Raw genomic sequence first — 27702 nt, 5'->3', positions numbered from 1 at the left:
TCCCCGATTCCCATAAAAAGCACACTTATTTTTAATTTTCCCAGGAAATGGTTGAGAGACCTCAGTCCTGTTGTCCTTTTAACTTTGAAATCTTGATTTCATTTCAAATAAACAAATTTAAGCATTGTTTTCAATGTAGATTATTTTCCCTTCTTCTTTGAGAATGAAAATGTACAAACGTACACCATTGTGTCTAAATACCACGGTCATCTTAACTTGATCAGGGGAAAATAAGTAAAGGAAGGTCAAGAAAACTTCAGTTTCAGATTCAGATGTGCATTTTGATATTTTGAAATTGAATGCCATGTTCTTATAACTGACATTTTATAATTAGTTGTAGTGAGTTTTTTTCTTCAAAATGATGCAAAAACAGAAGCATTTGAATCTGAGATTTGAGTATTACAATTCATAATGAACATTTGGGTATAAATTGTACATTGCAGCTTTTTAGATACTTTAAGATTACTGGGATGCTGAAAAGGAGAACCACTAATGACTGTTTTTTTTAAAAAAAGGTTTTGAAACAACAGCTTCTTGCATTCTAGGACTTCTATTTTAGAAATCATTTCTCTGCAACTTTAGATATCTTATCACTGCCAGGTTATGATAAGAGAAAGACACTTTACATTAAGTTCTCAGAGATACTCTTTACTCATTGCTCTCTTTTTTCAGAGCATTGAACCAGCATGGGGTAGTATCCTGATAAAAAGAGCAATGGGTTACTTTATAATATAGGGCAATGGCTCTCAACCTGTGGGTCCCCAGATGTTTTGGCCTTCAACTCCCAGAAATCCTAACAGCTGGTAAACTGGCTGGGATTTCTGGGAGTTGTAGGCCAAAACACTTGGGGATCCACAGGTTGAGAACCAATGGTATAGGGTATCTCTGAGAACATAATGCAAAGACTCTCCACAATACTTTGCCATTTTTCTTGTTTATAGCAATGTATTGTTACTTTGAAAATTACATTTTCCCCACAGGTACTGGGTGGATTCCATTGCTCCAGGGCCAGCACAATGAGATGGCCACCTCTAGCAGCAAATGTTGGAGAATGGGAGTAGCACTGAGGCATTGGAGGACAGAGATATATGTGCTATGTGGCCTCTATCGACCTTGTCACATGGTCTGCTGGAATCGCCATACGTTGTGGTGTATCTGGCGACTGCTGTCAGGGGACACAGGGAACCCATCACCCCATGCCCCATATTGCCCAGCTTGGCAGACAGCTGATCCCATATGCCAGCTCCAATCTAGATTATCCATGGAGCATGAGATGGGAGCTGATGGACTCCGAAGGTGAACTAGGGCTGAACCGGCATATGCTACCAAAAACAGCCCAGTCTGATGAGGTTATATGTATTGAACATAAACCTTCCTGGTGCCTTTTGGATAAGATGGGGAACATCTTGAAGCATGGTATAGTGGAAGAAGAAACACAGACCAACATGGTCAGTTGCTATACATGGAATGGGGATGGCTGTGCCATCTTGTTCATTGCATTAGAGAAGGGGTCCCCAAACTTTTTAAACAGGGGGCCAGTTCACGATCCTTCGGACCATTGGAGGGCTGGACTATAGTTGGCCACCGAGCAATAATAATTAATAATAATAATAATAATAATAATAATAACAACAACAACAACAATAATAATAATAATAATAAAGAGGGTTGGAAGAGACCCTTTGGGCCATTGAGTCCAATCCCCTTCTGCCTTTGTGCACTGAAAGCACAAGCAAAGCATCCCTGACAGATGGCCACCCAACCTCAATGTTAATAATAATAATAATAATAACAATAATAATAAAGAGGGTTGGAAGAGGCCCCTTGGGCCATTTAGTCCTATCCCCTTCTGCCTTTGTGCACCAAAAGCCATTAGTATTGCCCCTGACAGATGTCCACCCAGCCTCAATGTTAATAATAATAATAATAGTAATAGTAATAATGATAATGATAATAATAATAATAATAAGGGTTGTAAGAGAAGAAGAGACCCCTTGGGTCATTTAGCCCAACCCCCTTCTGCCCTTGTGCAGTGGGGGCCGGATAAATGGCTTCAATGGGCCGCATTCGGCCCCCGGGCCTTAGTTTGGGAACCCCTGCATTAGAGCATAATAAATCTTGAGTCAGTTATTTTGACTCCTGTGTGTACTAATGATTTCTTTGGAGTATGTCAATTATATATTCATATCCCAAACTTGTGGAATCTGAAGAGTTTGAACACTATTCAGTTAAAGCAATTTTGATAGAATATTCAAAGTAATAATCAGTGCAAATAATATTGTGGACCATCACCTATTTTAATATTTGCAGTAAGTTATATTCATGATGTTTTAACTAAAAACAATGAGTTGAAAAATCTGACAGTATATACATATAATAACAATAATAATAACAATAATATAACTTTATTTTTGTATACTTGTTATTTGATTGCTATGCAGATTTCTACCATTCAATGTACTGACTTTGCCGTGTCATGATTCAGAAATTGGGGTGCTCATAGAAAAAGTGCTTTGGAAACTGTCCTTGCTAAGTGCTATAGGATCATGGCAATTGTAGTTTGGCAATGCACTAGCACACTGGCAGAAAAAGCTAAGGCTCTTGTAAATCTACAATTCTCATGATCCCATTGTATTCGATAGCATTAAGCCATGATAGGTAAAGTGGTGTCAAATTGCATTACTATTACAGTGTAGATGTGCCTCTGCTCATACTTCTTCCAATAGATGTAATCAGGTTGAGGAAAATACACAAAAGTTTTTTTCACTGGTAACTCTGTTTATTGAACTCTCTCCCTAGAGAGAAATATTTGGTTTTGAAATGATCTCCAAATGTATATTTTTCCACTCTGAATTGTTTTGTTTAAATTCTGAGATACTCTGTGAGTAGTATAGGACCTCAACATGGCCCCCATTGCTGGCAAAAGGGAAGGCACACAGGTGCTTCATGGCACCCCACGTGTCCTCCCTTTTCCCTCCATCACATGATGGAGATGAGATAAATGAACATTGCCCTGCCACTCTTTACCTCATCATACTGGGGGAAAGGGGAGGAAAGTCCAGGTAGCTCAATCTGAGCTATCTGAAAAACACTTTCCTCCTCGTGGTGGAGGAAGATGTGCCTTCTGACGCTTCTCCTCCACTTCGGGAAGAATGTGGGTGGGGCCTGTCGAGCGTTGTCTGACAGCACTCGGCAAGCCCGGGGCAAACTCCAGGCAGAAATGTAGTATTAAACCCCATGTAAAGAGGTCCATAATCTGGCACATTCTTTTTAGGCTGTTTATTGAGTTAGATTAGATTTTATGGAATGCTAATGTGGTTTTCAGGTGGAGTAGTATTTTTTGCTTTATATTAGCAGTGAGATTTGTTGTGTGTAAATGTGTTTGTATGGTTTTTAAAAATGTCATAGAAACCTTTGAAATGAATAAAGACTTACATAAATCAGACATTTCCCCACTGATTATAATGAGAAAAACAACAAAGTCCATTGTTTTAAGTACAGCTGGAGACAAATAGCAGGCAGAATAGTGCTTTTAAAGGAGATGAAACTTGGAATACTGATGCGTTTATCTGTCTTGTGTATTTGTATTACACACAGATAGATTTTGGTGTGTGTGCTGCAATCCTGATCTAAAATACTGCAATGGAAATTGTATCCATAAATAGGATCACCTGGTTAAAGTACATTTCTATTTCCCTGTGCATTTTAGTATGTGTTTCCCTGTTATAACTTAGATAATTTAATGTCTTGGGCCACACAGAATCCCCTAGCATTGCCCATACTGGCTGTGAAATTATGGGAAGTGTTGTCCCAAAAGGTAACTTTTCCAGACTCTGGTACCTCTATATGCAGGCAGTCAAGTAGCCAGCCTTTCAGCAGTGGGTTTGGGGGTAAAAAGGGTCCCCAACACCTTATTTAATGTAACTTGCATGTATGATCTTTGGAGCAATAGATATTTAAAAGTAGGTACACATTAACATGGACTTCTATGGGGACTATTCAAGATCCACTTAAAAAGGAAGCAGCTATACATCAGTTACATTAATGCCTTGATATGAGTCAAGGCATGCGGATAAAGCCACATACAAAATGGTATTTATTACCATTTTAGGCAGCTGAAACCTAAGAGTTTCCTGACTTGATGCACAACAGTTGCAGTATAGTTCTTGGGTTTGCAGTCTAGACAAAATTGGCAGTCTTTAAAATTTATAGCTGCCTCCTGTCGCAAAAATGTGTCGGGATTCAAATTTGCATAAGGATTGTACTGTAGTGGCCTAGAATCATCCCCTTAGTGGTTATGTTTCCTTGGGCACTTGTTTGAAATTCTTTTTCAGATTGTTTGGAATCCATCACGTTTCCATCCAAACATGGCTGAGGTCCGTGGGATAACATTCCTTAGCTTCCAAACAGACAGCGATAATATTTATGATTGTGTTTGTGTGAATTCCAAGCACAGATGATACAGTTAATCTAAATACATTAAACTAAATCGTGCTGCAAACATTTAAAGTTAGTGCAATGTAAAATGGGAATTTTCCATTGCTCTTTCAAAGAAATAATTTGATCTGTTATCCTTTCAGAAAAAAAGCTTTCAGATAAAAGCCTCTTTAAAGGTTACTCACTTTTGCTTTCTAATTTTTCCTAGACAGCTACCTTCTTTCATGGAATATGGAATGATATTGAACTAGAGATAGTTATAATTCACCATTCCTTTGCATGCAGTCTATCATTTTGGTTGGCAATCAGAGATCTTTTAGCCAGATGAAAATTGCAGAGCTTGAGGGGGAAAAAGTCAGTTTATAGGAGACTAGAATTGGCTATATTGATTGAGGGATTCTGGGGCTGTGGTCCAAAAAGTAACTCTTCCAAACTTTGGGAAATTGTTGGTCACACATGTGCTTTCTATTGCTCACATTGGGGCTTAGGTATGGAGTTTTTGGGACAAGAAATAACTGTAGAAAAGACATTCCTAAGCCCATTGCGAAAGAGGCCATCAAATGCTTATCATCTATGTCCATGTATGAACAAGAGCATAACCTATGGAACAGGAATGGGCAACTGTACAGAGGTGAAAGGCATTTCTTGTCTGCTACCTTGTCCATTGATTTTGTGGTTGCCATTTGGTCTAATTTTATAGCCAAAATAAAGGCCTGATGGGATGGTAGATGAAATAAGGGAAACAATTGATTTTGTAGCCATTATTGTGTGCTTTGATGTGATTTGGGGACCTGAAAACCTTCTAATAGAAGAGTTAAGATCCAGTATCAAAGCCACACGTTCAGGACAAAATCCAACTTTTCAGGATAAAATAGCCATTCAATTCCTTTTTTCTTTTTCATCATAGGAAGAAAAATACAAAAGATAGCACTTTGTTGAATCTTCCTTGAATGTCAAGACTAAAAAATAATGCTGGTGTGCATGTTCAGCATGTCATTATAAATTCAAGCCTCATGTTTGAGTTCTACACCAGTTTTCAAAGTCTTGGGAAAATGTTCAACATAATCCAATGTGATATTTCTTTTTTGATATCAATGTTGCCATTCTGATTTGGAATGCTATTATGTTTTTCAAGTACAACCCCCCCAACTTTATCCCCACATCACCAGAGGGGAGAACCTGAAGTGGAAGATGTAAACATTTAATTTTTTGGTCAGCTACAATAATTTTTAATAATATCTATCTTTTATACAATTGCTTTCTCCCTCTTAATATGAAGGCAGGAAAGCTCTTTGCTCCCTTCTAGTGAAGGGAGAGCTGTAAAATAGTCCCAGCCGGGACTTGATGTGGGCGGGGCCAATGCGGTCATGCTCCCCGCCTGACCCTCCATTACAGATTTCATAGCTGACCCACCCACCCTTTAACAGTGTACATTAAAGGTTACCAATGGTGTTGGGTAGGAATTTCCTCCCCCCCCCCCAATGTTCTAGGGGATTTTTATCCTACCCTACACTGTTCAATCCAGGGCAAATTGGGTGATTGGGCTTTAAATAGGCTATCATGCAGGAAAACAGGGATAGATTACATCTCGGTGTGCATCTAAGGAACTCCTTTGTGGTGTAGGCCATGAACGGGAACCCTTATCTGTGGTTAAAAGAATGAAGGTGAGGGTGAACAGTAATGGCCTTGAGAGTTCTGATTTCAAAATTCTTTGTAATTGGGATGAAATTCTCCATCTGTTTCCCTGAATGGTTGCCTTGGAAGCAACAGTAGGTTGTAGCCGGGGACCATGGTGTCTCGCGCTTGATAGATGGGGAGTAGGTCTCGGATGGACACTGCCTCAGTTTTATTACACACCAAGTTCATGCCCTTAAATTGGTTTAGCAGTTCACATGGAAATTGATTGGTAACATTTAATAAAAGTTGCTCATAGTTTAACCCACATTGTTATGTCAACTCGTTATTTTGCTGGTTTGGGATCCACTACCATTATTAAGAAAATGCCTGAAAACCACTAGAAAACATGTTCTAATCTCTGTTGATTAATTTAATCATGTTCATTAGGTTGTTTTCATCACTATTAATAGGGGAATAGCATCTAGATCCAGGGAAGTCATGCTCCCCCTCTATTCTGCCTTGGTCAGACCACACCTGGAATACTGTGTCCAATTTTGGGCACCGCAGTTGAAGGGAGATGTTGACAAGCTGGAAAGCGTCCAGAGGAGGGCAACTAAAATGATTAAAGGTCTGGAGAACAAGCCCTATGAGGAGCGGCTTAAAGAGCTGGGCATGTTTAGCCTGCAGAAGAGAAGGCTGAGAGGAGACATGATAGCCATGTACAAATATGTGAGGGGAAGTCATAGGGAGGAGGGAGCAAGCTTGTTTTCTGCGGCCCTGCAGACTAGGACACGGAACAATGGCTTCAAACTACAGGAAAGGAGATTCCACCTGAACATCAGGAAGAACTTCCTCACTGTGAGGGCTGTTCGGCAGTGGAACTCTCTCCCCCGGGCCATGGTGGAGGCTCCTTCTTTGGAGGCTTTTAAGCAGAGGCTGGATGGCCATCTGTCGGGGGTGCTTTGAATGCGATTTCCTGCTTCTTAGCGGGGGGTTGGACTGGATGGCCCATGAGGTCTCTTCCAACTCTACTATTCTATGATTCTATTATTCTATTGCTCTTTGTAGAAGGAACACAATGAAGACAAACTTTGAAAACCCATGCAAGGTCCACTGTGTTTAAAGGGACTTCCTCTCAGGAAAGTGTGCACAGGAGTGCAATTTGCACCTAATACACTCATTGGGGAGCAAGTCCCATTGAATTCAGGTTGTACAAAGCAATGTGATCATACTCAGAAAAAGCTAGTGTTTTGTACTGGTTTGACTAGGATTCTAGGTGACCAGGCTTCACATTCCTGCTCAGCTACAAAAAATACTGGAGACTTAATCCCATGGGATAAGTAAAGCATTTGGGATCATTGTTCTTCCCTTTTGAAATTTAATGCCCCTTTTTGAAAATAAATTTATTATTTTCCTACCCCATCACATGGCTTTGCTCTTTCTGCTTTCTTTTCTAATTATCCGTGTGTGTGTGTGTGTGTGTGTGTGTGTGTGTGTGTGTGTGTGTATATATATATATATATATATATATATATATATATATATATATATATAGTTTTGTATTGTCTTTTATATAATGTTGTGAGCCACTTTTAGTCCCATTTAGGGAGAAAAGCTGGATATAAATAAAGGATTATTATTATTATTATTATTATTATTAATAAGTGCTTTCTGTCTTGCAAACACTTTCCTCCTTTGTCATTCCCTCACACAGCTTGGTATTAGGGTATTTTGAAAAGGAGGCTAATCTTCACTACTGGTAGAAATTTGTTATTTGCAGAATCATTAGTCCAAGTGGATATTAGAAGAGCAGAGGTCAGGAGTAAAGTGACAAAAGATTCCAGAGAAATAAACAACTAGAGCCAGCAACACAAGAACACCCAATGACAAAATTAGTGGTGGCCGGTGGCTTGTATGAAAAAGGGGTAGTGGATCCATTCCAGGTCTCAATCTGAATTTGAAACTGATTATCCAAGGGGCCGAACCTATTTAGGCGTAGAGTTTAACAACATGCATATTCTGCATTAAAAATACCTTATATATTCATGTGTAAGTTTAAAAATATAGGTGCCCCCCACCAAATTGGGTTGACATATCCATGGACCAATGTGAGTACTGATCCTTAACTCCTATCAAAAAAGAAACCACCCTCTTATTTGAGTAGAGTGGCAAAAGAAATGAGCTTAGTTTGTTCCAGGAGAAACTAAAAGAAGCATCAACCCTTCTCAACTCTTTTCATCATGGCACTGCTTCTTGCCTTTTTGAATGCCTGCTTGGGGAAACAGCAGGAGCTAGTGAAAGCTGGCCCCCTGAGTTGGCATTGGTCCTTTCCCCTTTCCATTGAATAACTTTCAACCTTTCCATAGGTCATATTAAAATTAATAATTTTAACCTCAAAACTTGCCCTCAAGCTATACATTAGGTTGACTTGGAGATGAGTATATACAGTAGATTAACTATTCCATTGACAATAGAGCCACCAGGCTCAACTGCATCCCCTCCTCCCACACATTACTAATTCTCTAGGACAAAGAAAGGTGTACTCACACTTTCTACATTTTTTGAGTAAACCAAAGTGCCTTCTTCACTTTTTAACATATCCTACCTTTCTTTTGCGTAGTACGACTTGACCCTCTGGAGGTTGCTGTGTGGCTTCTTTATTCCTAAACTCAGTCAGACTTTCCACACTTGTGATGCATTCATGCTGGGAGCTTGCAAAACCATTTTCATCCAAACCATTTTTCTCGGACAGGGAACAAGAAAAGTTACTGGAATCTCTAGTAACATCAATGTTGTCACTTGTCTGAGTAGAAGAAAACTCATCAAGTAAAAGTCTGGAACCAATTTTGTCCATCTCTGCATTAGGAACATCTGAGTTTTTGAACTGTTGAACAGCGACAACAACATGATCCACTGTCGTCTCTTCAGGCACAGATATCTCCACATTTGGAAGATCACATTTATTTTCCCCCAAGGTGTCTTTGTTCTTACAGGAGCTGCTGTAATGATATTCCAGACTTTCTTCTCTGCTATTGCATATGTTCTCCTCTTCGTTCACTGTTTTAGAATATGTCTCATGATTAGGTTCATCTATTTTTTGATTTGGTCCAGAGGTATGATAGGATTCTTTCCTTGCTTCCACTTTTGGGTGGAGGGGCTCAGCTTCATCATCTTTTACACTGTCCCTTCCAGTTGACAATTCCTCTTCAGCCTGAGCAAATGTGTGTTGGACTTTCTCTGTAGTGAGCCTGACTTCAGTATCATTATCATAATTGCCATCATCGTCATCATAATCACTCCCAATGGAAAGATTGACCAACGTTTCTGTGCTAGCTTCTAGGGAGAGAAGTTCTTCTTCCCCTTGATGATTATCATTCTCATCAACCTCCTTGGACACAATACTGAGCAGCTTTGAGGGTGAACCTATCAGCTCTCCACCATGACAACAATCAGGCAAGGAAGCACTTTTCTCTTTCCAGCCTTCACTTTGGAGTCCATTCTTTTCCATGCTTTCTTGCAAGTTGTCAGCTACTAGGCCATGTCTGCACAATATATTAGAATCAATAGAACCTAAAGGTGAAGTCCTCCATTGGGTCACATGCTCCTCCCAGCTTCTTTTTCTTATTGCTAGAGACATGTCATAGTACTTTAGTAACAGGTCCTAAAATTGAATATAACCAGGATCAGATGAAACATCATGGCTTCTGCACACTTCTCCACAGATAGTTCTAGCTCTTGCATGTCTGTTAAATTTTTAAAAAAGAAGAATTAGTTAGTTGTTTCAGTATAAAAAATAAACAGAGGTACATATGAAAAAATATATTCCAAACTAACAATGTGTATGATTTAGAAAGACTTTAGAAAGATGTTTTGTAATGGATTTCAAACAAAGACAGAAGCTATAATCTATCATAGCCTCCTTGCTGATTATTCCTCCAAAGGAAATAAACAGAATGTTATAAACAACTCCATGGGAACACAAGAGGCTCAACAAGCCAACATTTGACAATGAGTCTCTCTTCAGTGCCTCTGTCACAAGACAGCTATTTCCATGGGTTTCAAAGCCACTGAGTCCTGTGAGTCTTTGTACACAACACAAGTCTGCATATCCTATTCATAAAAACGACCAAGCATAGCATTATTGTATAAAGAAGCTGCTTTTCAAATGGCTGTGTCTTGAACTATTCATATATCCGTAATTCTTCACTGATTTTGTTATGTTGACTGAACATGTTGAAAACCATCATATTTTGTAATCCTTTTTTTAAAGAAGAAAACTTTGAGTTAGTTTTTATTCTTCTTCATTTCACTATTATGGTGACAAATGGAGATGACACATTTTCTTGAGTGGGTGATATTTTTTTCTATAGATACTGGGGCTTTTCATACAGAGTTCTATTGAACCACTTGAATTTACTATTATCCCTGCAAAGTTGCTTAATTGTGAATTACATTTAAATTTGTTATGTGCTGGAAGTATTCACACACATAAGCAATGCTTGGAAAATAAAGTTTAAAAGTTATTACTTATAGTTGTCATTCCAACAACCAAAAAGAGACCACTGAAACCTATATTTATGCCATCTTAGTACTACATTTCAAAATCAGGAAAATCTCTAGCCTACTACTCATGTCTGTGGCCCCATCAACACTGCTATATAATACAGCTTCATAATACAGTTTAACTGCATTGAACTGCATTATATGGCAGTGTAGATGGGGCCTGTGCTACATATATCCCTATAAAAAGGTGATAATATAGTTATATAGTTTGAATTTCTGGTTGCAACTACCATCACATGAAAGAGGTCTATTGGTGCTTATGGTAAGAAAGTCATTTCTTTTTTACAAAACCTTGCCTGGCATGCTATTCTTTCCTTTGCTTATCTTTCTGAGGCTCCTCTATGATAAGAAAACTTGTGCCAAGTGTCTGAGTCATTAGAACAAGCTGCTGCACAGAATTTCCCAAGATGACCTTATAGTGGAATTTATGATATTCACTATCATTCAGGATCATGTAAGCAATGAGAACAAGAAACACGACATTCCAAAATCATCTTGAGACGGCTACTGCTTTGCAATTATAATATGCACAAGAAATAAATATTTCAAATAGTATAGAGTTTCTAAGCAAAGACATTTGACTTCAATAGAACTATAGAAGAGGAGGGAAAGGACAGCATTGCCCACCCCCTCATAAGAAATCCATCCACATTGATAGCAGTAACTTAAAAACTGCAACAGAGTCTTTAGAAATATAGTTTAGACAACAAGAGAAACTGGCAAAGATACCAAGGTAATGCAAACACTGGAAATTTGAGTTCCAAAAGCAAGTGCTTTTCCAAGTCTCACTCTCTGAAAAGCTAGAAATTTGAAGACAAAAAAAAGTAAGGAGATAGTGTACGATTGTAATCAGAGGGCAATGTCCTCATTTTGTCCACTCCACATAGCTATGATCCTGTGTAACCTTCTTACTTTCAGGGAGTTCAAAGTGCTTAGGGCATTAGCATGTGTCCTAGAACCCTTAAAAACATTTATTTATTTATTTATTTATTTATTTATATGATACCCTGCTTTTCTCTGAAATAGGATACAGTGTTCCCTCATTTATCGCGGGGGTTACGTTCCAGTACCACCCACAATAAGTGAAAATCCACGAAGTAGGGACACTATATTTATTTCAATATTTATACATTATTTTAGTAGTTCTACACTATTTTAAGTCTTTAAGATCCAATTGTGTGTTGATAAATCTCCTCCTCCTCCTCCTATTGCTGCTTGGGCTCCTTTCCTCTCCCTTCAGCTTCTCCTTCCTCCCTTCCTTAGGCTGTAAATTGTAATTGTTTATGATTTATAATATTCTTTTAGAGTTTATTGAAAAACCGTGAAACAGCGACTTCCGGGTGAGCGCACTATGGCGACAGACATGGTTCATCGGTGCTCCCGATGAACCGCCCGTTGCTGGGTCTGGTCGAGCCGAGTGCTCGTCTCCCCACCGTGGATTGATACGGGGGGAGTTGCAAAGTCCGGGGGAATCTCCTGATGGCCCCAGTGACCGTCCACCCCCCAAAGGTGAAGGGTTGAGTGGGTCCGGGAGCTTCAGGACGTGGCAAGACCCGGCACGAGAAGCGGGGGCTTTGCCTGCCGCACAAGCTGTCTGCCGCGCTCGCCGCAAAGAGAGAAAGGAAAATGAATGAAAGAAAACTTTCCGGAGCTGGGGGCCCGGAAATCAGGAAACGTAAGTTTTCAACTGAGATTATATTGGCTCTCTGTCTCCCTATAGAGAAATTGACTGTCTACGGCAGGGGTCCTTCAGATTGTTGAGGGGCCGGATTATCATTTGAAAAAAATAAAATAAAAACAAATTCCGATGCACACTGCACATGTCTTATTTGTAGTGCAAAAACAACAACAAGAACAATGAAAGAACAATCCAATATTTAAAAATAAAAATAATTTTAACCAACATACATTTATCAGGATTTCAATGGGAAGTGTGCTCCTGCTTCTGGCCAATGAGATAGTCAAGTTAATTAGGGTTGTTGTTGTTGTTGTTGTTGTTGTTGTTGTTGTGTGCCTTCAAGTCATTTCAGACTTTGGGCGAGCCTAAGTCTAAAATGTATTTATTTATTATTTATTTATTTATTTACTGCATTTATTTACTACATTTGTATCACACCCTTCTCACCTCAGAGTGGCTTACAAATTATATGTACATACAATATATCATATTATTAGCATAGCACAATATTAGCATTATATATTACTTTATTGAACTATACCACTATACTGTAATATTATTAGTAATATTATATGTAATATAGAATATATAATTAATTTTATTATATGATATTATTATTAGTGTTATATTGTATTACATTATAATATTATTATCAATATTATATGTATATACAATATATTATATTATAAAACTGAGGGCGGGGGCCGGGTAAATGACCTCGGAGGGCTGCATCTGGCCCCCGGGCCTTAGTTTGGGGACCCCTGGTCTACGGTATTTGTGATATTACCTACCCCTCTTTCTCTGACCACCCGAGAGAAAGTTAGTTAAATAATAACAAACAATAAATAATTGGACGTGTTCATCTTTGAACTACAAGTAAATGTACAAATAAAATAGCAAGAGGCTTATAAAAAGCAAAGTGCCAGAATTTAGATCCCAGGATATAGCCAAATAGAGGTAAGGAGAGGAATAAGGGCTCGCACCCCCTTTTCCAAAGCCTCTGCTTTAAGTAAAAAAAAAAGCGCTGCTTACAGACCACAGAGCCAAGGGAGCTGCTGAACGGGGGAGTCGCCGCCATTGGGGAGAGATGCCAGGTGGTGGAGGAATTTATTGACCTTGGCGAGTTGAGCTGTCGTTTTGTCTAGAGAAAGCTCCTGATAAGAAGGCTAGCCCCGCGAGAGCTGCGGAGTAGTCCGCAGCGCGAGCGGGTCTTTGCAACAAAACCGGAAGGAAATCCGGGGGAGCGGGAAAAAAGAGACACATACGCCAACAAGAGCGACACCCAAGGAAACAAGAGGACAGCCCCTTAGGTTCCACAGCGCGCACAGGAAAACTGAAAGGTGGACGGAAAGTAAGAAGTAAGACTCAAGGACTACTAAAGTAACTACTGAACAAAGTATAAAGGGAGCGACCAGTGGGGAAACGAAACTATCAATATAATGACTTCACTGAAAGGAAGAACAGATAAAGATTGGAGAGACCTGAAAGTCCCAGCAAGGAGAAACTCAGTCTCCGCGATGGAGGAAGTTAATCTCCGAGACCTTCTCAGAGAGATCCAGAGTATCTCTGGGAAACAAGATATAATCCAAAAAGAAGTTCAGGCAATCACAACTAAACAGGATATTCAACACAAACAAATCCAGGAGGAAATGGCTGAACTTAAAAGGGAATTGAGAGAGGAATTGGGTTCCTTGAAAGAGGAAATCCAAAAAAATGCAGATGAGATTCAAGAACTAAAAACAGAAAGCGCAAAGGCTGAGAAAATAAACAACAAACTGCAAAGGAAAGTGGAATCGATAGAGGCGAAAAGCAGCAGGTTGGAAAAAATGCAAGAAAGGATAGAAACAAATGAGTCAGAATATCAACTCAGACTCTGCAATGTCCATGAAGAACCAAAAGAAAATATTAAAATTATAACATCACAATTGATTGCAAGGCTAATGGATTGCCAGGAGAAAGAAGCAGATCTGCAAATTGATAAAGTCTATCGCATAAACACTAACTTTGCAAGAAAGAATAAAGTAGCGAGAGACGTAATAGTACACTTTGCCAGAAAGAGTTTTAGAAACCAAGTCCTGCAAAACAACAGAACCAAGACTATGACATACAACGACAAAAAGGTGGTTATCCTCAGAGAATTCCCTTTATCAGTCTTGAACAGGCGGAGGAAATACTTTTTTCTCACGGACGAGCTGAAACGATTGCAGATAAGATTTCGATGGGAGAAATATGAAGGCATCATGTTAACATATAATGGTGAAAGGACCTGGATTGCATCGGAAGAGAAAGCGGATGAGTTTTATAGAAAGTTAAAAAAAGACCTAGCTCAGAAACAAACACCACAATCAGCTGGAAAAGAGAAAAACCCTAAGAGTTCAAAAAAAAGGAGATTTGATTCACCAAAAGAAGACTGTATCCCTTCGACGTCGACTCGGATATCTAAAGAAGATGAAGCGAGCAGACTATCGGACAAAGAGGAGGAGGAAGATGAAGAACCCTTAAATGAGTGATTTTAAACAACCAATAAAACTTTTTTCAAACGATATTAACGGTTTGAATGTCCCCAATAAAAGAAAGAGAGTGTTTAATTATTTAATAAACAATAAATTTAATATTATTGGCTTGCAAGAAGTCCACATTTCCCAAAAGCATTATAAATATCTAATAAATAAAAAATTAGGAAAAGAATACTTCTCCCTGGACAAGGAAAAAAAAAGGGGAGTAGTTATATACGTAGATGAAAAACTCAAATCAGAATTGGCATTTAAAGATCAGGAAGGAAGAATAATAGCGACAAAGATTAATACAGGTTCTGAAACAATATTATTATGCAATATTTATGTACCAAATGGTCCCAAAAGGAAGTTCGTGAAATCGCTTAGACAGTATGTTGACCAGAGTAATTTTGACCACATGATCTTAATGGGAGATTTCAATGGTATAATAGATAAGAATCTGGACAAGTCAAATGTACAAAAGAGAAAAGAAAACAATCCACTCCCACAAAATTTTATGGCATTTAAAAAAGAATACAATTTGCAGGATATATGGAGAATTAGAAACCCAAACCAGAAGGATTATACTCATTTTTCAAATAGGCACAAATCCTGGTCTAGGATTGATATGATTTGGGTATCAAAAATATTGGCTACGAAAATTATTGATTTAAAGATTATGTCTAGAGATTTGTCAGACCATAGCCCATTAATTATGGAAATAAATGTCAGGAATACTACTAAAAAATGGAGACTAAATGATAATATGATTAAAAAGGAACAAGATATCAATAAACTGAAAGAAATGACCAAAGAATATTTTAAGATTAATGATATACCGGAAACAACACCTAAAATTATATGGGATTCCTATAATGCTGTGGCCAGAGGATTTTTCATCCAACAAAAAGCAATAAAAAATAAAAATAAATATCAAAGATTAAAAGAACTACAAACAGAGATCGATGGAAAAGAGAAGGAATTAAAAATTAACCCAGGAAATGAGAAAATTTTAAAACAATTAGGTGTGTTAAAAAACCAAAAGAAAAATTGGGAATTAGATAAAATAGCAAATCAGATAAAATGGACAAAACAGTATGGATACGAAAATGCCAACAAGCCGGGAAAATGGCTATCAAGATTAATTAGGAAAAAAAGGGACGCGCAACAAATATTACAAATCAAATCAAAAGATAGAGAGATAAATACAGATAAGGAGATAAGAGAAGAATTTAAAAAATACTACAAAGAATTATATGAAAAAGACCAAATTAGCCAAGATGAAATAGTAGAATATCTATGCCAACAAAAACTACAGAAGATTACAGACGAACAGAGGTTAAACTTAAATAAGGTAATAGATATCGATGAAATTAAAAAGGCAATAAAGGAGCTAGATGCAAATAAAGCGCCAGGCCCCGATGGGTTTATTGCAGGCTTCTATAAAATTGAACAGGACGTGGTCCTTCAACACTTAAAAAAAATAATGAACTTGGCTCTAACCGAAAAGACCATACCAGATACTTGGAAGGAAGCTGAAATTATAATGATATACAAGGAGGGGAAAGACCCGAGCGATGTAAGAAATTACCGCCCAATTTCCCTGTTAAACACAGATTACAAAATCTTTACGAAAATATTAGCGAATAGATTAACAGAATTTTTTCAGACATGGATTGAAGAAGACCAGACAGGGTTCTTACCAAATCGTAGTACAAAAGATAATGTTAGAATCATTGTAGATGCCATTGAATATTATGACCAGAATTGCCAAAAAGAGGTTGGCTTTCTATCGCTTGACGCGGAGAAAGCCTTTGACAAACTCAACTGGGATTTTGTAAAACTGTTATTAAAGGAATTAGATTTCGGTATGCAATTCATAAACGGAATACAGTCGATTTATACCCAACAAAAAGCAAAATTAAGGATCAATGGCGAAACAACAGAGGAATTTGAAATAAAAAAGGGCACTAGACAAGGCTGCCCGTTATCCCCTCTGATATTCATTTTGGCGATAGAGGTACTCCTAAGATCAATCAGGAAGGATGCAAACTTAAAAGGTATTAAAATTGACAAACAAGAAATTAAAATACGGGTGTTTGCGGAGGATTTAATTTGTATAGTAGAGAACCCAAAATCAAAAATAAAAGATTGGCTAGAAAAAATTGAAAAATTTGGCAAACTAGCGGGAGTGAGTATAAATAAAGATAAAACGGTGATCCTGACAAAGAATATCTCTTTAAAAGATCAAGAAGAAATAAAGAGGATATCAGGTTTAGAAATAGTAAAAAAATTAGGTATCTGGGAATTTGGATTGGAGTCAAAAATAACCAATTGTTGGAACTAAATTATAGCACAAAATGGAAAGAAATTAAAAAAGATCTAGAAAACTGGAAGGGTTTAAATCTGTCTTTATTAGGAAGAATCGCGACTGTCAAAACAAACATTTTACCCAAATTACTTTATTTATTTCGGAATATACCTATTATCAGAAATATGAAGCTAATCAATGGCTGGAATAAGGAAATAAGCAGATTCATATGGAAAAACAAAAAACCCAGAATCAAATTAGCAATAATGATTACCCCAAAATCAAAAGGTGGATTTGGCCTCCCAGATTTTAAATTATATCATGAAGCTTGTACGCTAGACTGGATTATGGATTGGGTAAAATTAGAAAAAATTAAAATCTTAACACTGGAAGGTTACGACCTAAGAAAAGGCTGGCATGGCTATTTATGGTGCGACCAATTTAAAATTGAAAAAAACTTTGGAAATCATTTTATTAGATCATCCTTAATCAAAACATGGACAAAATATAAGAGATATTTTTATGGAAAAACCCCACTCTGGTTTTCACCTTTAGAAGCACACCAGAGAAGACTTCTTGGCTGGAATAACTGGCCGACATATAGGGAAATTCTAAAGAAACCCCTTAGAACTGAAGAAACACCTCAAATTGAGGAATTAAAGGAGATTGAAAAAGGATATAACAATGTATCTTGGTATCAGTATTTACAGATAAAGGAGAGTTTTAAAAAAGATAAAGAAGTGGGGTTTAATATGTGTAATGGATTCTGGGATAACATACTTTTAAGGAAAAAAAATCATAACCTTACTATACAATAAATTACTGGATTGGGCAACAGAACCTGAAGTAGTCAAAGAATCAATGCTAAAATGGTCAAGGGATGTAGGTCGACCAATCTTAATGAATGAATGGGAAATAATTTGGAATAAGAAAATTAAATACTGCCTCGCAACCGACCTTAAAGAAAATTGGCTAAAAACAATACATAGGTGGTACTTAACACCAAAAAAAATAGGTTATATGTTCAAGAATATAGACAATAGATGCTGGAGATGTAAAGAACAAGTCGGCTCATACCACCATATGTGGTGGGGCTGTAAGAATATTAAAAAATATTGGAAAGTAATTAGAGATGAATGTGAAAAAATTCTAAAAGCCAAATTTGAATGTAAGCCAGAAATTTTTTTATTAGGACTATTCCCTATATCAGATAGCAAGATGAAGGATATAAACGAAAATAGGAACAATGCTGAGAAAATTTTTACATTTTTAGTAACTGCAGCTAGACTTGTAATAGCGAGATACTGGAAAGGAACAACTATCCCAACCAAAGAAATGTGGCTGGAAAAAGTAACAGAGATTAAGAATATGGATAAATTGACCTATATGGTTAAAAAAAATACCGGACGCGCCATGAAGGAAATGGACTGGTCAGACTTTGAAAAGTATTTACAAGAAGAACTAAGAAGATGATGGATAAACAGACTGAACAGGAAGACAGAAGAGTGGAAGTCTCCCCCCCCCCCCCGATAGACAACTTTTCCCAGTTCCTTTCCCCTCATTCCTGATACCCCCCCACCCATTCTATAGTCCCCGATGAGAGCCCCCTTCCCACCCTAACTCAATTCATCCCACCCACTCACCTCCCTACCCATATCTACCCTACCTTTTCCCTTTAGTCACCAATTGATTGTATTAAATTTCAATTAAATTTCAATAAAAAAATCATTTTTTTAAAAAAAGAAAAACCGTGAAACAGCGAATCTGCGAAAAGCAATCTGTGAAGTAGTGAGGGAACACTATATACAACCTCATCAGATGGGCAAAATTGCTCATCCTACAACACTTCCACTTCACTTGCGACACAGAGACTCCCATCACACAACATCGATCTACTTCTGGCAGGGCTCCATGCCTCAAGTAAAGTGAAAGTGTCACAGGAGACAGCAGCAGCAACACAATAGGCTTCCTGCGTTGTATAGAAAACAACAGGGGAAAGCTGGGTGGCATCGCTCCCCCCGTGGGATGAAGTGAGGGGAAAGACAGGCAATGCAAGATGCAGGACAATGAAGTTCTTCCTCTAGGCCTTGCCGGATTCATCACAATCTGTGGTGAATCCCATCCTTAATGTGATGAAGTCCTTAGAGTGGTTTTCATTGTAAATTAAAACAGAGCATTTAAATTAGTATGAATTATAGTAGGCCCTCCACTTTTGTTGCAGTTAGGAAAACAGGACAGACACAAAAATGGAAAACCTGTGAATAAAACACCTTTTTTTTAAACTTGAGAGAACAACTCTCTAGGAATATCTAAGTCTTCCAGTATGACTTTTGGCACCTCCAGACAGTGCCAAAATCCAGGTTTAAAATGTGCGGCAAAAAATTCTGGGAGCTGACTGCAGGTCCCCACACAGATCTGTTAGCCCTGGGATTGGGTGCCTCGTCATCCTCACAGGCTTCCTCTGTATCGGAACAAGATGGAGGATGGACAGGGGACATCCTGTGAAAGGGTTTAAAAAATCACTTCAGAAATGAGGTCCAGCACATAATGGAGCTTTTTTTTTTTTTAATTGTCTCTCGGATCTCTCTCTTTCCTCAGTTTTTTATTTGAGCTCAGTTAAACATTATAAAGTGTAAAAGACAGAATTTGAAAGTTATATTTGCTTTCCACTTATGCTTCCCTGAGCCACTGGTATCTCCATTTATTTATTTTATTTATTTATTACATCACTTCTACCCCGCCCTTCTCACCCATCAGGGGACTCAGGGCGGCTTACAATATAAACACACACACACACACACACACACACACATATATATATATATTCCATCGAGATTAAAAATTACAATAAAATTAAGAATATACATTAAAAATATACATAATTATACATTTAAATATACATTTAAGGCACTTTCCATTTGACAGCTGATCAGCTGTTTTGCGATTTTCAGAAATGCATGTGCTCTGGTGGAGTTCCTACATGGGAGAGGGAAGAAAACCATATTTTGTCATGACTGCTGGGATACACAGGCATGGAAAGGTGTGTGTTCCTCAGGAAAAATCGAGTTTAAAGGGCACCTTTTAAACCCATATTTTCCAGCCCTGAATCTGATTCCTCCTGCACTCTGGATAAATGTGATTTAGCCACCCCCCTTTTAACCTGCTTCCTCTCGGGTTTTAATGCATGTGTGGTCAATCTATCTTGGAGGGCCTACACATGTCCAGAGAAGTGTTCTCTCTAGAATTCTCTATGTCCTCCATCTTGACTCTAGGAGCCTCCAGATGGTGTAGTGGACTAAGTGACTTGAAGGTTGGGTTGCTGACCTGAAAGCTGCCAGGTTCGAATCCTACCCGGGGAGAGTGCGGATGAGCTCCCTCTATCAGCTCCAGCTCCATGCGGGGACATGAGAGAAGCCTCCCACAAGGATGGTAAAAACATCAAAAACATCCGGGCGTCCCCTGGGCAATGTCCTTGCAGATGGCCAATTCTCTCACTCCAGAAGCAACTCAAGTTGCTCCTGACTCACACACACACACAAACTTGATTCTATGGTCAGATTGACCACAGAGTCACGATGGAAGACCTAAAGAGAACATGCTAATCAAAGACATGAATAATCCATTTTACAAAAAGTTAAACCCACAAATGCAGAGGGTAACTGTATAAAAGTTTTAAAAGCACTAATTAGTTCTTGCAATTAAAAAAACTATTTTAAACATTAACATTTAAAACAATTCAAACACTTAATTTGCAAATTTGTAACTTTCCCCTCCTTGGCAAGCTTGTACTGTGGCACAGGTGATTTTGTAAAACACTCCATCTAGAAAAGCAGCCTCTGGGGCCCTCTCCAAGCTTAATAACTGAAAAAAAAAAGATTCTTTGCAGAGCTGGTACAGCTCTGCACAGAGCCTTATTCTCACATGGCTCTCGGTGATAGGTGGAGAACAGCAGTGGCACAATGGGGCTCTTGTGGCACCATGGCAAGAGTTTGGGCTCCCCCTAATGAAAGTTCTAGAGTAGACTGATGTGTACCAATGCAATAGATGTTGGATTATGGCCATTTATTCTACTGCAGATTAAACTCAGACCAAAGTAAACAAAAAGGACCATCTAGGAATGGAAAGTGCCTATTATTAATTAACAACAACATCAGAAAAAGAAAATCTTCTGGATTGTAACATATCTCAGCTTCAAGGAACAGCTACTTCTCCTTTCTGACTGCCTGCATAGGAAACTGTCAACACTTAGCATGGATCTGCTTATTGATTTCAGCAATAAAGAAGATTAACTACTGAGTTTGTTCTGGGTCATTTCAGTCTACCAAGGGAAGCTCCAATTGCACACACAGACCGCAAGGCTGTCCTGGCAAATCACTAGACTGAAGGTATAAAAGCAGGCAGCCTGGAAGAATCGCAGAATTATGACCCTGCAACTAATCCTCTGTAAATCACACTTTGACAAAGTGACTTTCACAATGGAGTGCTGGCACGCTCAGGTGCCATTAGCCTCCCCCTTTAAGGCCAGCCTGTTTCCATGTCATGTTTGCATTTTCTCTTGTCTGTAAAGCTGAAGTCAAGAACCAACATTTAAAGGGTATCATATTCCCATTCCCATTCTTCCAAATGGGAATATGCTATTCTGAATTATGCATTTCCATAGTTTTTTTTTCAGGAGACAGTGTGATGCTGTGGCCAAAGCATGAAGCTGAAAGTTAAACTGCATGTTCCAAAATATAATGTTCCCATTCCCTGCCCTTTAATGTGCAATTTATTGGATGCCTGGGCTTATTCATTGGCCTATTCATTTTCCTAGTTCATTTTGATTACCAGTTGGGTTGGATAAATACATAGATTTTTATTATCACGGCACAACGCTATATGCTACTGGTAGGGTGAAGAAAAACAATGTAACAACAGAAATTCAAATAGAAGTAATAAAACATAACAACATGTCTAACACTTGAAATATTTTAAAGAGGTATGATATGGGTAAAACATACATTGTCAGAGGAAAGGCAAAAATAGTAATCAACAAGAGGATTAAAATGTAAATATATAATCATAAAAGAGTGTAAGAGTCCTTAGTGAAAAAAGACAATGACCTAAATTCTGTTGTTATTCCTGGCTGTAGTAGATATACACATATAGAAGAAGCTTGTACGAGATGCCTTAAAATTTAATAAAATATTTGGGGTTCTCCAAGCTCTAATGGTTTAAAAGGGATTTAAAATTTGAAGGGATAGAAAACAGGAGAGGTTGCTCTGAAGTGCTGTTGCAAAATAAGAATAATAGTGATGATGATGATGATGATGACGATAGTAATTTTTGAGGCAGGAGACAAGCAAGACAAAACAAAAGAGCAAGGAACTGCCACTAAGATTCCTCAGATTAGATAAGGGTGGGAATATGGGAGAGATACTTCTGCTTGAGGTAGATCTGCGACCTCATCACGTGGAATAGTTTTAGGCAGCATAAGCTGGTTCTTTGATAGTTTTACGATGGAGCCCACCGACTCCCATCCCACAACGTAAAAATACTTCGGGTGGAGCTCTATCATAAAACTGTTGAAGAACCAGAGTCAATAGGGGGAAGCTGGAAAGTGAACACTCTCCCCTTGGGATGAGGTAGGGGGGAAGTTGGGTGGTGTGGGGCATGGGGCAACAGGTTCCCCCCACCCATGCCGGGTACCACTGAATTTGCCATGATGCATGGTGATTCTGGCAGCAAGTCTGATGAGGTCACTGGTAAGATTCTCAAAGGAAAAAAGAGGGAGACAAGAAAACAAGAGGCCTTGTAGACACCCCTTTGAAGAGCACTGTAATTGTTCTAGTGGTTATGTGCCTTGAAGTTGTTTCACACATATGGTGACCCTAAGGCAAACCTATCACAGGGATTTCTTGGTAAGATTTGCTCAGAGAGTGTTTGCCTTTGCCTTCTTATGAGGATGACAGAATGTCATTTGCCCAAAGTCACCTTTTAGGTAGTGCTAAATAAAGGCTATCAAGATTTGGGATTGTAATAATTTTTCACCTTTACCAGGAAAAAAAAGGTAAAACACTTGCTAAAATTTAATTTTTAATTATCATTTATGATGATGCTTCTCAAACATGTACCAACTGCTGAAAATATGTTTATACACAAAACTAACAATTGTGACTAAATAGTTTAACACCCATGGCATCCTCTGAGAGAATTTCAGCCTGCTGGATAAACAAGTCAGTCAGTCAGACAACAGTAGCATGGTTCATTTTATTACACGCAGACAGGAAATCTAGGTAAGACAGGATAAATAATTCCCTTGAGACTGACAGCGAGTCTGTGCCAAGTTTTAAGTAGAAATCCTGGAAGCTCTGGTTCTGAAGCAGAACTGCACCGTCTTGAGCATTTATGTCCATGTGTTCAAAATCAAAAGACAGCAGGGTTGTAAATGCCAGGGTTTTAAAACGTGTTTATACGATATGGCAATGAATTGCAGAGTAATCCCAAATGTGGGCAGGGTAATTCAAGGGACGGAGAATCCACCACATTCTTCAAAGCCCTGTCAGTTTGTTCCAGCAAAGACAGGAGCACTGTGGTGCTTATACTGTTTGTTGAGATCAGATTTTTTTTTTTACATTTTTCCACTTGGGACCTCTTTTTGCCCATTTTAGGACCCTAATAGTGAGCTAAGGGTACCCCATTTAGTGTCGGGACCTACAGTTTAAGAAGCAGTGGGTTAGATGACAAATTGTCATGAATCCTTCCAGCCAACAAGGAGTAAAAGGTATATTTAGACTTTGCAAGGGAAAATTTTTAATAATGTGGCTGAAATTTTTAATAATGTGGGATTGGGTAGGAGACCCCTATGCTGAGGGAGAGGAATTTCACAAGCTTATCCACCATAGAAACGCCAATCTCTGTGGGCACAAGAGAACCACAAATATTCATTTGTGACAGTGACTAAATTGGGGCATGGTGTGGATGGTGTGAAACACGATAGCATTACTTTTGTCAGATTCAAAGTTCCCTCAAATGGAATCACATTCCAGTATCTGATGTGAATCATGTGAGTCTTGGATCAAGCAGAAGGGATATTTGTTTTGTTTTTTAAAGTACACAGAGATTGAGAAAGAAAGTAAAAGGAGGAGCACATGCCTTAGTGGGGCAACGAGCAATCTCTAATGGCAAAACTGAGGGATTATGGTGGAGTCAACTATTTAATAATGTGGCTGAAATAGTTGGCTCCACCATAATCCCTCAGTTTTGCAATTGGAGATTGCCTGTTGCCCCCACCAAAGCTTTTCGGAAGGGAGAGAAGGAAGAGGCACAAGGCGGTAAGCAGAAATCTGGGAAATGTAGTTTGGGAAGGCAAAGGACCCCTGTGGCAGAGAATTCAAAAGCCCTAAACTAAATTTCCCAGAAATCTGTTCACTTCCCGCATTAAAGCCTCAATGTGAGTGTGGTCTCTAACTGTCCCTCTTTGGGCTGGCCATGTGCTAGAGGGGCTTCTTCTTTGCCTGGCCATAGCATCCCTCCCTCCTGCATGCCCGTTGTCCTGGGCTCTCCTTGACACCCACTTTGGGGAAAGAGTGGGCTTCTCCATCCACTCTGGCATCACCATCCTCCCCAGAGTCCTTTGGGAGAACCATACTCAGCCCTTTTGGGGGAGAAGTCACACTCGCGATGGAGACCTGGAGAAATTTACGAGACTTACATAACTCTTTTGAAAGTCATAGTTCAGTGTTTTGAATCTTAAGTCTTTTGCATGGGCATCCCTCACGTTTCTTAAATATTAAGTTGTATGTATGAATCTTATAGGAGCCCCGGTGGCGAAATGCATTAAAGCACTGAGCTGGAGACCGAAAGGTCCCAGGTTCAAACCCCAGGAGCAGCGTGAGCGGCTGCTGTTAGCTCCAGCTCCTGCCAACCTAGCAGTTCGAAAACATGCCAATGTGAGTAGATCAATAGGTACCACTCCGGCGGGAAGGTAAACAGCGCTCCATGCAGTCATGCCGGCCACATGACCTTGGGGGTGTCTACGGACAACGCCGGCTCTTTGGCTTAGAAATGGAGATGAGCACCAACCCCCAGATCAGACACGACTGGACTTAACGTCAGGGGAAACCTTTACCTTTTTAAATGAATCTTATGAAATAGCACAAAATTTTGCACCGGGGGGGGGGGGGGGGGTGGAGTTACACTTAAAAATGTACTTGTTCCGACTTACATACTTACTTACAGCTTAAGAACAAACCTGCAGAACCTATCTTTTTCATAACTTGGGGACTGCCAGCATTCTTATAATTCATAATGCCTGGCCGTGGTTGCTAATTGTTCTGAAGTTTTCTTATTCCTAAATATACAGTGAAGACACTTAGCATAAATAAAGCCAAATGACCACTTTCCAATTTTTCCCAAAGAGGTTTAGAATTTCCATGATATCACTAGGAGTTTCTTTTTCGTGATCCAGCTTGCCTTTGAAGAGATATTTTCCTCTTTTTAATGGTTTTCTCTTTCACTGCTCTGTTTGCCACAAGCCCAGCTTTAGTTTCTTTTGGCTTAACATACCTTTACTTATTCATTGTGTTCTTGTTCACTAGGAGCCAATGAAGTGATTGGACTGGATTTGGGAGACTTGGGGTGCATCTACACTGCAGAATTAATGGAGTTGGACATCACTTTAACTGCCAATTCATAGCAATGGTATGGTGATGCACTAGCACTCTTTGGGAGAGAAGGCAAAAAGAACTTGTAAAATGACAATTCCCATGATCTATGGTAATTAAAAAGACATCAAAGTGCATTCATTCTTCAGTGTAGATGCAGCCACAGTCCCAAGCCCCCAGTGAGCCATGAAATTCTTAGGCCAGTCACTTTCTTTCCCAGCCTAACCTATTTGTTGCAAAAATAAAGTGAGAAGGATGTGAATTTTGTATATGTCCTTGAGCAATGAAAGGAAGGTGAGATATACATGGAATAAAAATGGAAGTTTCAACAAGCATCTTGCCAGCCCAATTCCTTATTTCTCTTCTCTGCACACAATTCACAGAATATAAGACAGTAATGTTTTTAAATATCCATAACTCTTACCACAGAACGTTACTTGCCTTATGCATGCAGTTGTATCTTCTATTTTTGTTTTCTAGATTACTGATGTCTCTCTGTGTGATTCATATAATTCCTACCTTAAACATAAAACAAGCCACATGAGGTGGTGGTTTATCTCTTTCTTTGCCAGCCACAAATCATGTACAGAAAGATGGTTTCTCTCAATTTTCCAGTCTGGCTTTGTGATTTCTTAAGACTTCTATTTCCTTACAAAAATCTAGGCCATCTAGTCCTTAGAGGTAATTTTATAGTTCCCTTCATGTATTTTCACGTATTTCAAAAATTGATATTATATTTTACTGTCTTTAGACGAGATATGGGGGATCTTGGAAGACTTATTCATTCAACCAAGAAATTGGTTTGTTGGAATTTTATGTGAATGTTTTGTCCAACCATTAAAAAGGATGTTTCAGACTATGAAGTTTCTTTAAGAAATGATTCCAGACAGAAGCAGGAAAACGTTAAATAGCCTAAATAGGTGTTTTTGTCTGTGTGAGTCGTATTTCTAATGACATTGAATGTTTGCCATGTATATGTATATTGTGATCCTCCCTGAGTCTCCTTTGGAGTGAGAAGGGTGGAATATAAATACTGTTAATAAATAAATAAATATTACATATTAGAGTAATTGCAGAAAAACACCTAATGGTGAAATGAAGTTGCAATCCTATTTGTGAGAGATACTGGCATAACTTCCTACTGATTTCAATGAGTTTAATCTAGATCAAGGGTGAGGAGCATGTAGCTTTGCTGATGCTTCATTGCAGCTCCCAAATTTTCTCACCATTCACTCTGCTGGTTCCGGTATAGTTATGGAAATAATACAGCTGGTCCTTCATATTAATAGGTTCTGTATCCATGTATTTAAGCTTTACAATATTTTTTTAATTACAAAAAAACAAACTTGATTTTGCCACATGCCGAGCACCACACTGATGCCTAGGCATACCCTGTTGTAGACGCCCATCATTCATAAATTCTGAGGCTCTCTTTGGCAGTCATTTGACTTGTTTGCCATTTTATGTAAAGGGCACCATTTTACTATGTTATTGTATATAATGGGACTTCAGAATTCATTGATTTTGATACCCACAGAAGTTCTTGGAACCAAACCCCTGTACATACTATGGGGCACTGATTTGGAAAATATTCCAAAATTGTTGAAAAACACATATCTCAAACATTGGGAAACTGATGAGCAAAATCCTAGACTGATGATAATCTTCACAGTTTGAACTCACTATGTTTAGAAAACAGCATCTTCTTTATAGTAAATACATTTTGTGGAAGAACATAATATTTCTGCAAAATAACTGTTTCCTACACAGAAGGCACTGTTTGCTGTGCAAACAGTAAGTATAAATTTAGTACAGTGTGTGTCCCCAACTAGAGCATTTAGGACAATGAAATTTCTGCACAGAATATGTAAGTCTCGGAAAACTACAATTTTTGAAGAATTTTTTTCTAACAAGATGATACATTGCTAAAACTACTAGTTACTAATGTTGAGAATG

General features: G+C 38.5%; 1 protein-coding gene across 2 annotated transcripts in view; it reads right to left on the bottom strand.

Annotated features, from left to right (window-relative positions):
• dlc1 (DLC1 Rho GTPase activating protein) overlaps positions 1-27702 on the bottom strand; it is a 320594-nt gene that overhangs the window by 283665 nt on the left and 9227 nt on the right. For both annotated transcript variants that reach the window (XM_016994033.2, XM_008111705.3), the window contains exon 2: positions 8660-9797. In XM_016994033.2, the coding sequence (XP_016849522.2) occupies positions 8660-9691 (1032 nt within the window). In that variant the 5' untranslated portion in view covers positions 9692-9797. The remainder of the gene's footprint in view (positions 1-8659; positions 9798-27702) is intronic.

Source organism: Anolis carolinensis, chromosome 5 (assembly GCF_035594765.1).
Source record: "Anolis carolinensis isolate JA03-04 chromosome 5, rAnoCar3.1.pri, whole genome shotgun sequence".
In the NCBI taxonomy this organism is placed as follows: Eukaryota; Metazoa; Chordata; class Lepidosauria; order Squamata; family Dactyloidae; genus Anolis; species Anolis carolinensis.
Note: the sequence above shows the minus strand (reverse complement) of the source record. Positions and strands in the feature narration are given on the sequence as shown.